Genomic DNA, 12,612 nt, shown 5'->3' on the forward strand with positions numbered 1-12,612 from the left:
TTTGTGGCTTAAAACAAAAACTCTTCCTTATTTTTTATCAATTCAAACATAGGTTACATTTTGATATGTATAAAACACAAAATGGAGTGAAACCTATGTGAAGTGTTGGTAGGCAGTATATTTAATGGCATAGACTTTGCTCAACAGCAAAACTATTGAGCAAGAAGTCAAATTAAACTCTTGGATATCATGTCTTTTTCCCTAGACTCAGCAGTATTTGAGCACATGCTGTTGAGCTTGCATGCGTAGCTCCTGTGGATGAAAGCATTAAGGAGGGGATAGTTCGTGCTCTTAATAGCATTCATTGCCTGCTGGATGGTGAAGGAGCAATGTTGGGTTGTGGAGGAAGCCTCCAAAGAAATTACAGAATGTGGGAAAGGAGAGGTCTATTTCATGGAGTTTCTCAAAGGGCTTTAATATGGCTATGTGTGTTGTTGCTGCAGTGTTATTATTAAAGAAGGATTTGTGTCATTCTAAATTACCGTGGCATTTTTTTTCACGTGCATATGTAGTGCAGATATTTTTTTCTTGCTGGAAGTTGCATGTTTATCCAGTAATGGTCAAGTCATTTTTGTGACGGCACTATTTTTCATGCTGTGGATCAGTTAGCTGACTACCACTATGGAAGATGTTTGCCCCTCTGTCCAATTAATCCCATTCCTTGTCATTCACATTTTAGCAACTTGTAGAACCACGAAGTTTGTGACGCACAAAACCACCTTTGTTGGCCAGGTATATAATCTTTTTTCTTGTTGTAGGTCTCGTCAGCCTGTCTCAACCCCTCTCTTTTCATGTCCTGACAAAAACAAGGTTAACTTCATCCCAACCGGATCAGCTTTCTGTCCTGTAAAACTTCTGGGCCCCCTACTTCCAGCTTCAGACCTGACGCTGAAGAACTCTCCCAACTCCGGTCAAAGCACAGCTTTGAGTACCCTGACTGTTGAGCAGCTTTCGTCTCGGGTCTCTTTCTCATCTCTGTCAGATGACACCAGCACAATGGACTCTACAGAGGTCTCGGTACAGCAACCATCCCAGCAGCAGCAGCCGCTTTTGCAGGAAATTCAGACTGAAGATCATTCCTCTCCTCAGAGCTACGCATTAACCTAGACCAAGGTGGAGCAGGCCTCTGCCCCAAAGCAAGGATTGAGGAGATAAGAGTTCAGATACGTCTGCATGAGGTGGCAGCCTTTCAGAACAAAACAGAATACTTAGCATCATTTGAAAAAATATCTCAACGCTGTTCTTGGCAGGGACAGAATTCATATTCAGCATTTTTTGTGAGAAAGCAGTAATGCCTGCAAAATCCGTATATCATTAAGCGTTTTAAGTGGAGACTATGCATTTCATAGTATGTTTGACCAGATTAGTACTGTGTCCTGTGTTCTGTTTCAAATTCTACAGTATAAATAAGCTCTATATATATTAAAAAAAAAAAGTTGCCTGTCTGAATAGAAAATGTCTTGCTGTGTTGTGTCCTATGGAAAATACTGTACTTCAGGATTATGTTTACAATTGATCCAGGTGTTTGTTTCTAACTTCTGTAATACACACAATGCAAAAAAAAAAAAAATGGCCACAACAGTTGCACAGTGCCCACCCTATGGCCTAGCTTCAGGTACTTCTCTCGAAGTGTAAACTCAGGTAACTTGGAATGTATATCATATTGGGATATAAAATATTTTACAGCTACAAAGCTAAAGAGGGAACATCACTCTTTTGCCTTTCCTTATTTTATGCATTAATATTTCCTCATTACATTCCACTTTCTTGGAATAAGTGCATTCAGCTCCAGGTGAATGATGACCCTGGACATGGGTGAACATGAGGAGAACCAGCAAATCTGTGATGTATATCACTTTGTCATGTGCTTACAAGTAAAAACAACTGTTGCATTTACTGTCATTTCAATATATGTAAAATGTGGCATTTAAAGGTTTCAGGTGTTGCTCAGTTAATGACTGTTAAACTGTTGCAAATAAAGTGTTCAGTACTAGGCTGTACATGAGAAACATTCCACATTGTGTGTGAGAGGATTTTGAAAGACAAGAATGTTTTTGTTCAAGGATAGAAATTCTTTCAGGTTTCACAGGGGGGGCGATGGGGATTTCCTCTCATGTTTTTGTTGGCAGTTAAGGATGTGAAATGCTACTGTTACCGTCTAAAAGTCAAATTAATGTTTAGTTTCTCTTTTGGAAATGTTCATTCATTTGCTGGTTGGAACTAGGTTTTCAGATTTTTGTCAAGCAGTGTTAGATGAGCAGCATTTTATTTATATAGTGAGTAATTGTGTTTGGATTGAAGTCCAAAAGTAGCAAGTGGGTGTTTTAAGAGGGGTGGGGAAAACAATAGTTTTAAGTTTGTGTTACGTAATCAAAGCTTCTCCCATAACTTTTGCTTACTTAAGTTGTGTGTGTAAAAGTGTGTTTTTCTCCCCTCCTTAAGTATGAATAAAAAAAATCCTGGTGAAATAATCCTGGTTTTGCAGGCTGGACGCTTTCTCAAAATAGTACATGGCAAGAACGGTTTAGTAGTGCTCTTCTATTGTACCAGAACAAGAGCACTGCTTTCAGAGATAATTTCCTGTGATACAAAGAGGACCCCAAAGGCAAAATAAACTTGATGTTCTTGCTCCATTGCTTTCAGCTCAGTGGAACTACATTTATGGTGTCTGCTCCTAAGAGAATAAGGCTCACCTTTTCCAGGAATTGAGGAGATTAGTAGCCTGCAGCTACTGAGCATTTAAACTTGCTCCATTATTCTTTTTCTTCCTCTTTTGAAGATGAGATTGGAGGGGGTGAGAGTGAACCACCAATAAGTGCTCACTAAATACATGCTTTCTTTGGAGATAATGCATGGTTTCCTTTTTATTACAGAGATTTTGTTAATGCTGTCTTACAAGGTGGAATTTGCAGCCTATAAAAGTCACTTTTTTTGGCTCCCCTTGCAGAAAACATAAGGAGAGAGAGGTCTGTCTCTAACCATTTTCATGTGAAAAACCTGCTTGAAACACAACAGCCATCTTTAAACCCTACTAATCTCAGGCCTAGGTGAAAACACTATTTTATAGATTGAAGATAAAGGGGAGAAAATACTCATGATGTAAGTATCAATTCCTTTTAATATTTTTCCTTCTAGATTAACATTGCAGTATGACGACCTTTTTATGCTCAATCGTAGTCTCAGTTGTTGGTGTTAGGTTACCAGGGGATACGATGATGAGTTTTTAGATCAGTGATGAACTCTGTACAATAATTGCAATGCCATTGTGTTCTTTTTATTTTTTTCCATGAGAAACTAAATATTAATTAAATTGCACATTTGTTCTTAGCAGATTTGAAGGTTTTGAACCAAATGTGTTAAAGCTAATGCTTTTGCCATGTAAATTTCCCAGCAGTTGTTTATCTCAATTGTATTCTACATCCAGCTGTAGAAATTTGTCAAATATTGTTTAAAGTTTTGTACATAGTTGTACTGTTATTTCTAGCCACTGTGCTGAACAGTATTCAAGTTATCACACAATATTGCTTTACACAAGGAAGTGTGTGGCTTTTGTTTTGTATTTTTTTGGTATAGAAGTTCCTGTGTCTTATTTAAATAAAAATTATAGTTAAAAAAAAAAAAAGCGTGTGGGGGAGGGGGACACAAGCAGTGGTTCATTTATTTGTTTTGGAAACTATGTATGAAACCCCATAGAATGAGATTAAAGTTTAATATTGTTCCAAATTTGCATCTAGAATAGTGTCAACTATCTATCTTTACGACCAGTGTGCCATGTCTTACCTACTATTTTTTTCAAAAACATTACATTCTAAGGAGGAAAGAATATCTTAAAAAAAAAAAAAAAGCTAAATAGTTAAAAATAGTTAAATTTGCTAAAAAATAGCATATTTGATAATGAGCTTTTTCTTTCCTCAGAACATGGAAAAAAACAGGCATTATTGGAAACTGCATCCACTGCTGTGTTTGTGGTACGGCTAATTTCAAGTTATCTGTTAACTTATGAAAGCCATTAGATGTTTCACTATGTGAAACTAAACTAAAACCTTAAAGGATGTGGTATAAATCTACTGACAGTCTTGGTTTCATGTTGTTTTGCATGAGTCAAATGATTGTCATTTGACTTGCAAAATAATTCTTTCCAGATGAGGAGGGGGGAGGAGGGAGGAAAAAAAATAATATTTAAATACATGTAAATTCTCCAGAGTTGGTGTTTACTGAAAAGCACTATGGCAATAACCAGTAAGCATGGTTTAATGCTTGTTATCAGAGTCAAAATTTAGGTTTTCAGCATCCCAATGATTACAAGGTTTATGTATGACTGTGTTAAAAACATTAACTGAAACTTAAGTGCTGAAAGGCTGGAGCTTCAAAGGCTGTAGTATCCTACCCTGCTCTGAAAATGGTTGATACACATCACTCATTTTATCGTAAGCTTGTATGGCTTACTAGGGAACGCTTTGTGGCTGTCTTGCCCTTTAAAAGGATTTGGCTGCAGCAGCTTCGGTCTGTTGTGGTGTGGGAAGGCATTTGCTTCTCAAGAATTAGTTCAACAAAAGCACCTAGCTCACCCTGGAAGACGTGATACAACTTGCACCATGGATGACTTTTTTTCACCATCCCTGTGACTGCAGGCCCTGGCCTTGTTAGTTTATGGTTGTGGTGACATAGTTTATGGTTGTGGTAACATGCGGCTTTGTAATTCACTGCATACGTCTTCCTCAGAGCTGTGAAGGTGAGCAGCCTGAAAAGAGCTGAGAATAGAGCAGTAACAAAATGGTTTTGCCTTGTGTCCCTGCTTTGACTGAAGGATTTTCCTTGACTTGCATGTTATGTTTCCTAGCAGTTCATGGCTCTGGCAGAGGGGACCCTTTGGGACCCTTTGGAGCCTGCAGAGGAGTGTGTAAGGGGAGCCCTTGAGGACGCTGGGCTAGGGGCAGCAGATAGTGACCTGCTTGTTTTAGGAAGCAGGGCGCTGTCAGGGAAATGATTTATGGCTTCCTGGCAAATCACCTCTTGGGAAGGGCCAGATAGCGGCCCGTGGGTAGAGCCTCAATATCTTCCCAGTATTTAAACATAAGCCTGGGGTAATACAAAATAAACAGAAGAAACGGAATGGATTAGAGATGTTGGCTGACATTGCAGTTGCAGGCAAAGACCACTGAGTCTTAGCAAACTCAGTCCGGGCCTTGCTCCGGTGATAGCAGGTCGATACATAGAACTGTTTCTTGAGGTAAAATCCAAGCAGCCTGGAGATGACAGGCGGCTGGTAGAAGTATAAATCAATTACTGCTGTAAAACAGCCTGGCTTGCTCTGCAAAGCACAGCCCTGCAAACAGAAATTCGAAGCTGCGCAACTGGGAGGAAATAACCATAGTTCCGGCAATGTGTTTCCAGAACCTAAATGCAAGGAAAAAGTGATTGAAGCTAGGAAAGTACATTTGTTAATGGGCTGCACACGTAGCGCCATTCCTTGTGTGGTGCTTGGCTAAAGGAAGTTGTTTGATCAAAGATTGTCAAGCAGTTAAAATATGTGTATCTTGTCTCTGTTTGCATTAGTGTAACCACTCCAGGAAAACTATCTGGTTCAAGAAAAACCATAAAAGGTTGGAGAAGGTTCAGGAAAGGGCTCTAGGAATGAGTGAGATACTGGAAAAAAACACACAGCAAAGTTTTGCATTTAACTTAACAGATGAAGAGTGGTTTAATTCCAGTTAGTAAATACCTGTATAGGATATACTTAGTATCAAACTACTTAAATTTAAAAGACACAGAATAAAACAGAATAGGAAGCTGGATAAATACATACTAGAAATATGGTTTTGTTTATTCTCTAGCACTAAGGGTGGTCAGGTACTGGGCCATCTTGGAAAGGTGGATTGTCAAGCATTGGTATGCTTAGTGTGAGGTGATTTTACAAAGGGTGCTCTCAAAGAAGAATCAGTTTCTGAAAGTTGAAATGCTGCTACCATGTAGATTACAGAAGACAATGTTCTTTTAAGTCCTAGTAACTCATGATTATGTTGGGCTTTTTACATTTCACTTGCCATTAAAGAGGCATTTTTTAACTACCTAAAACGTTCTTGCATCACTGAAAAATAGCATCCTGAAATATTTTTTAACTGGGGGGTTAACACTTTTTAAAACTTTTCTGCAGTGTTCTTTGAAGATAACTTATGAAGATATTTGGTTTGCATCACACTTGAACGAAGCCTCCAGTGAAGCAGAGGTGGCTGACTAGCTTTAGAGTAGTTTTGATTTCTGTCACCTCCTCAATAACACTGTGATTTTGGACAGATGGCAAGGAACTAGAGTAGGTGGTGCCTTTTCAGAGTGCACTGGGTCAGAGAAATAATGTGCAACTCAATTAGAGCTGATAGGAAGATGTAGATTGAGAAGGTAGAGCATTTCCTCAGTACAGACCTCAATGGAGGTGAGTGAATATGCATATTAAACTGATAATTCAACAAGAAAGAATAGCAATCAGATCAAGCTTGATAGATGGCCCCTTTTTTTAAGAAGAACTTGAGATTTTATGTCAAGTTGTAACAAGTTCTGATTTTGGCTGCCTTGAGCTGTAGCCTGGAAGCTCAGAAACAGAAAAGCTGAAAGCCTGGGAGAACAGGAAGTTTTGTAATCTTTTTCTTCCCTCTGAATTAGAGACTACGCTTGTTAACGAAGCACAATTATGCTAAACTATGCCTGTAGAAAAGTAATTTCTGGTGGTGGTTGGATTTTGTGTCTGTATGTGCATAGTGAAGTGCGTGGTTAAACTTTGCAGGGATTTGTACAGCTGTTGGTTGGGTTTGCTCAGGGCAGCATATGTTTTGTAATACTCATGGTAATATGTTTCTTGCACCCTTGTTTTAACTTTTAGCTCTCTAAGTAAGCTGCAAGTCAATAGCCTTATTTAAATCCAGACTGGGAGGCATAGTGGTCACGTTAAGTAATTATGGATGTCTAACTCCTTGCTGAAAGAGCAGCTGAGGTCTAAGAGGGTCACTGAGATTTTGGCAGAAGGAGGTTCTTCATGGAGGAAAAAGCTAAGAGAGAGTAGATTCCTCGTTGAGGTTTGGTGCCAAGAAGATGTGTGATGCAATTCCTCAATTCTGATTTTTATTTGGATAAGAATTTCTAGTTTTGCCCTATCTTTATGATGCAGAAGTTTCTCAGGGAGTAACAGCCTCCCTTTCCATAAGATTGGTGGTATCTTTGGGCTTGTTACAGCAGGAAGGAAGAACTCATTCTTCTGAAGAATGAAGAAAGGGTGTTGCCTTTGGAAACGAAACCTTGTTTTTAGGAAACAAAACCAAATGCCTGGCTCTGCTTTTGTGATTCCTTTGGATTAATTCTAATTCATTGCACCTCCTGAGAAAGCTCTGAAAAAGATGTAGCGTTTCAATGTCCATCTCCGAAAAAAATAAGTGTAAGGCGTAGCCTACATCTCTATGACAGTGCAGGGTTGGTACCATACTACAGGCTTTCACTGCATGGTCTTATCTTAGATGGGGTGTGTGTATGTTAAGGATTGCCACCTCATTCAGGGGCTTTTATTCATGAACTGAAGTTGAGTACAGCAGAGGATATGATCGTTGTCTGTTCTGGTGGATAATGCTAAGGAGAGTTCAGACACTCGTTGAGTTCAGGTACCAGGGAGGACTTCCTGTTTTGACCCTCTTCTTGAGGGAAATGCCTACAACCTAAGGAAAAAAAAATGTTGGTAATCGGTCTTTCACCTTTCAAGTAACAGGAGAACAAAAGCAGTGTAGGCTCCATCTCTACGTGATTTGGAGGGTTGTCTTATATTTGTATTTTTACACACAGGATGTTCCTTGGGTTAGGAAGAAAGCAGATGCCTTGATACTCCATACGAGCATAAACCTGGGTAGGTGTAACTCATTCCCCAAATCAAGCCATTTGTTGGTTGCAATCTGTGTCTCTTTGGCAGCCTCCTAACCGATAGGCTGTTGAGTGCAGCACTGTAGCATGATTGTTTTTTGAAAGTGGCAAAAAACTGTATCCACTAAGTGACAAAGTGTACCTATTAGAGTGGCCAGCAAACTAGATGCTGAGCAAAGAAAGAATGAAGTTTGTCAATCCTGTGACTGCTTCAGTGTGGGACACCCCAGGTGCCTGAGGTCTTTGGTATCTGCATAGTTGCCCTTGGTGTAGGTGCTTGGGGAAACACATTGAAGGAAACTGAAATGTGTGGAGATCTGTGTGCCTTTGGGATCAGGGACTGTTGAACAGAATTGGAAGAATATTCTGGACATGGCGAGTCAATTTGTAGGTATAACCCTTGTGATCATAAATGTCACAATTGTCATAAATATCATCTGGAACGGGTTGCTCACGTCACGTCCAGTTGGGTCTGGAGTCTCTCTAGGGATGGAGACCGTACCCCTCTGGGCAACACATTCCAGTGTTTGACCACATTCACACTAAAAAAGTAATTCTTACGTTTCAATGGTATTTTATGTGTTTCAGTTTGTGCTCGCTGTCTCCACTGAGAAAAGTTTGGCTCTGTTTTTTTTTTGGCACCCTGTTCCCTGCCTCCCTTCAGGCCTGCTTTCCTGTCCGTGTGTCTACATGGATAAGACTCCCACCGAGTCTTTTCTTCTTCAGACTGAAGAGGGTCACCTACCGTGCTTCCATCATTTGTACACTTCCTTTCTATGTTTCAGTTTTGTCAGGAGCTCTTTGTTCATCCATGCAGGCCTCCTGCCACCTTAGCTGGATTTCCTGCTTGTGGGGTTGGAGTACTATTGGGCTTGGAGGAGGTGAAAATCAACCTGGTTTCCTGGACTCCTTTCCAGGGCTGTATCCCATGGGATTCTTCCAACCAGGTCCCTGAAGAGGCCAAAGGATGTCGTGGTGTCCAGGGTTATCATCCATCTTTCTGTTTTTTTTTTCTCCTCCTCTCAGGATCCCAAGCTTCTCCACCTCATAGAGGCCCTTCAGGGAGCCACCCCTATTTCCCAGAAATGGTAGGAGATCTTCCCCGTAATGTTGTCGTCTTGGCACTTTCCTTACTGGTGTATCTACACCTTGGATGGGCAGTCTTCAGCCGCATTGGTTGATCCCTGAGGTCTCTCTTGTCCACGTGGCCTGACACCCTTTGACAACCTGGGCCACTTTGTCACTTGATTGCAGATCTGAGGCCTGGACAGGCCTCAGCAGGCTCCCCTTAACATCCTGGATCCAAGTTCCTGGGATGCTGCAAACCTCCCTAGATGACAGGTCAGGATGGCAGCAGGGAGTTGCCGCTGCTCTCAGTTGCTGCTTCCTCCTGGTACCACTGCATGGCTCCGCTGGTGTGGGTGCTTCGTTGGACACAGCTGCATCCCTGGCATATCACCAGGGCACTGGGGCTGTCCTGGAGATGCTGTCCTGGAGATGCTGTCCTGGAGATGCAGATCTGCAGGTGGAGCAGGAGCTGTTGTCCTGGTGCCAGAAGTCACCAGCACTCTTCAAGACTTAAGGCTGGCAACATCACAGCACTGTTTCAGGCTCCGGGGACAAGCTGGGGACAGGACCCATCACACCCGCGAGTCATGGTAAGACTGGCCTCCAAGGGACTCGACACTGCCATGGGTCAGGCTTTTTTTTTCATATGCCTTGGTGCAGAAACTTAATAGAGGTTTTTGTCAATGCTGATGGTATGTACATTGCACTAAGTCTTCCCTAGGTAAAGGAACTTGCTTTGTTTTGGTGGCACACACCGTGGAAAGGAACTTGTGTTGTTCTGGCAGTGCTGCACAAGGGGAGGACTGATTTTAGGGCCATAAAAGCATTTTCCTGTATCTTAAAACACTTTCCTTCTTTCACTTGGATAACAACTATCAAAGAAAACAGCGTTATGTACCTCCACCTCAATTAAGCCCTCCCTCCATTAGATACTTTGTGCGATTATAGGGAATGGAGGTGGAAGCCAAAACACTGACAGGCAAGCTGTAGTGTTCTCTAAAAACAACCCCAGGACAGACTATTCAACCTGCTCCTTAAATGCTCAGGTAGGAAAATGACCCATTATAGACTTTTTTTTCCAATTGTGTTCCGTGTTTGCTAACAGGGTGAGCTGTTAGCATGGAGGGGAGTGCGGGGAACAGGACGGACTTGAAGCAGGCAGTGCAACCTTTCTTCCTGAAAGTCTCTGTTTGCTTTTTAATCTTGTTTCCCTTTTACTTTGTCTTGGCAAATTTCCCACTGCTTAAACTACAAGCTGTGAGATAGACAGATGCTCTCTGAGGTTCCTCAACCTTCAAAGCACAGCAATAAGAATTAATGAGTGGCAAAGGCCAGCGAAGCCAGGAGCACCTCTACCTCCAAGGAGACCTGGATTGGATCCATTCCCTTAAAAATGAAAGCGAAAGCTGTAAAGTGCTCAGCGCGGGAGTGGGGAGAGTGGGTTAAGGGTAGATAATAGGAAGATTTTGTTCATTTAAGGATTTTTCATAATTACTATTTCCCTACATGAAGAGGAGCAATGGCTGTACGCACCTTGCAGGTAAGCTTGCCTGTGCTTTGGTGACAAATAGCCAAAGGCTATGGTGCCACTGCTGCCAATTCACAGTGCTCATGTGCCTGTGTGGAGCTGCAGTGGCACAAACATTCTTTTTTCTCTTTTTTTTTTTTCTTTTCTTTTTTTTTTCTCCCTAAATTTTCAGTGAGATTACAGGCTCTTCCTTAGCGGTTTGAAAGTGCCTGTTATGAGACCATGGGGCTGGTGGTAGGAGAGTGGTGGCCCCCATTTTTATGGCTTGGGGATGCTCATGGACCTGAGCCCTGGGCAGGGTTCTGTGACTTAACAGTATGGGTAGGCATTTGGGGAAAAAAACCTTGGAGCACTTGTGTGTCTCTGGCTTGCTTGCAGCCCTTGCTGCTGTCACCAAACTCGGGGGCAACCCCACAGAAAGGTCAGCTTGGCCCAAGACTAAGCTGTATCGTAGATCAGAAAAATCCCTTCAGGGTGTGTCTCATTATCAGAATTGTCTTCTTCTCAAACCTGAATCAGACTAAACCCTGCTACAGTGAGACCATCTCTCTGTTGTCGGACTTTGGTGTTTTGAAGCTCTGGTACTCAAGTTCAAAGCAGACTTGCTTATGGCAGGCTGCAGAAAACCACACAGACTGCTTAAACAGTCCAGGAAAATAAGCAACTACACTAACAATGCAGTTACTTCAATGGACTATGAATTTAGTTCCTGTGTGTCAAGTATTTATTGTGAAGATTGCACTTGGAATAAGAGTAGTGTTTTTGTTTGTTTGTTTTCCTTGTTGGATCCTGCTCCTGCTATATTCAGCATGCTTGTTTCCTGCAGCCGCTATCATCTACCCAAATAGGTGGAGACAGGATGGATGATTTCATATTATAGCACATTCTTTTTATTTCCAGCCTGTTCATGAAGCATATGGCTTCCAGCACCTGTCCTGGGGCTTTTCCTGCTGCCTTAATAGCTATGGAAGTCCAAAATAAAAGAAACACCCTACAGAGAAGGTTTCTGTGAACTTTTGTTTAAAGAGAAGGCTGGCTGAGCTCAGCTGATGTACCTAATGGCTTAGGTGGGTCTGCAGGTATTTAGCCATTTCTTAAACTCCTTATCTATTTGTGTGTGTGTTCATTACCCCATAAAGATTTCAAAAGCAACCAGTGTAAATAGCTGGCAGGTAGAATAAGAGAGACTCACTTCCAAGCTACAGCATGCTTCTCTCTCTCTCTTTTTTTTTTTCATTTCTTTCTTTTAAAATGCTGTAATTTTTTTGAAAGCAGCCAAAACTCCACCCCCTTGCACTGTGGCTCAGCACGAGCTCAGGCACAACAAGCTTTCAATATGATAGAAGAGAGTTAAAAGTTGATGTAGTTGCTAGGAGCTGGATGCTGCTCCCTGGCGAGTGGCAGCATCCTCACTTCATGGTGGCTCCTGTGCAGGCAAATACCTTGGGTTCCTTAACTGCATAATTAGACTGGCTTACAATTAACTGAATGAGGGGAAAAGTCAGTGTAATGCTTAGGAGAACACTGTTAATAAACACCTGGTTAGCATGGTGATTGACTGCAAAGCCAGGCCGCCTGAGAGAGGGGTGGGGGTGCTGGTCACCAAGGGCAAAAACGTGCTGAGCCTGCCCGGCCCCTTTGGTCATGGTGCCCTTGTCCACTGCTGTGGGCAGGTGTGCAGGTGAATCGCCCTAAAAGCACCTGGGTCATATCTGGTATGTGTAAACGCAGCTGCAATCCCAGGGACAATGACTAAATGCAGCCAAGTGGAAGAAAATAAGGATTCCTGTTAGTTGAGAAACTTTTGCTATAGGGCTGAGGCCTAGATTTCTGACTAGTCATTCCTTGTCACAGTGACGACGTAGCTGCAGGCCTGTGTCCCCATGTCCTGGCTGGGCAGTCAGCAGGTCGTGATGCTGCGGCACCCAGGTGCAGCCCTGGGTCCACACCTGTGGTTTTGGGCCTCATTTACTCCACAGTGTCATCAGAGAATCACAGAATGGGTTGGGTTGGAAGGGACCTTAAAGATCACCCAGTTCCAACCCCCCCCCGCCACCAGACCAGGTGCTCAAAGCCCCATCCAGCGTGGCCTTGAACACTTCCAGGGATGGGGCATCCAC

At 42.2% G+C, this 12,612-nt stretch overlaps 2 protein-coding genes across 5 annotated transcripts in view; one reads left to right on the plus strand and one right to left on the minus strand.

Annotated features, from left to right (window-relative positions):
• GLCCI1 (glucocorticoid induced 1) overlaps positions 1–3,822 on the plus strand; it is a 55,710-nt gene extending 51,888 nt beyond the window's left edge. For all 4 annotated transcript variants that reach the window (XM_035545172.2, XM_050709215.1, XM_050709214.1 and 1 more), the window contains one exon: positions 759–3,822. In XM_035545172.2, coding sequence (XP_035401065.1) covers positions 759–1,107 — 349 coding nt within the window. In that variant the 3' untranslated portion in view covers positions 1,108–3,822. The remainder of the gene's footprint in view (positions 1–758) is intronic.
• Positions 1–12,612, minus strand: part of ASNS (asparagine synthetase (glutamine-hydrolyzing)) — an 853,397-nt gene that overhangs the window by 317,647 nt on the left and 523,138 nt on the right. The gene's annotated exons all lie outside the window — the stretch shown is intronic.

Source organism: Cygnus atratus, chromosome 2 (genome assembly GCF_013377495.2).
Source record: "Cygnus atratus isolate AKBS03 ecotype Queensland, Australia chromosome 2, CAtr_DNAZoo_HiC_assembly, whole genome shotgun sequence".
NCBI classification, from domain to species: domain Eukaryota; kingdom Metazoa; phylum Chordata; class Aves; order Anseriformes; family Anatidae; genus Cygnus; species Cygnus atratus.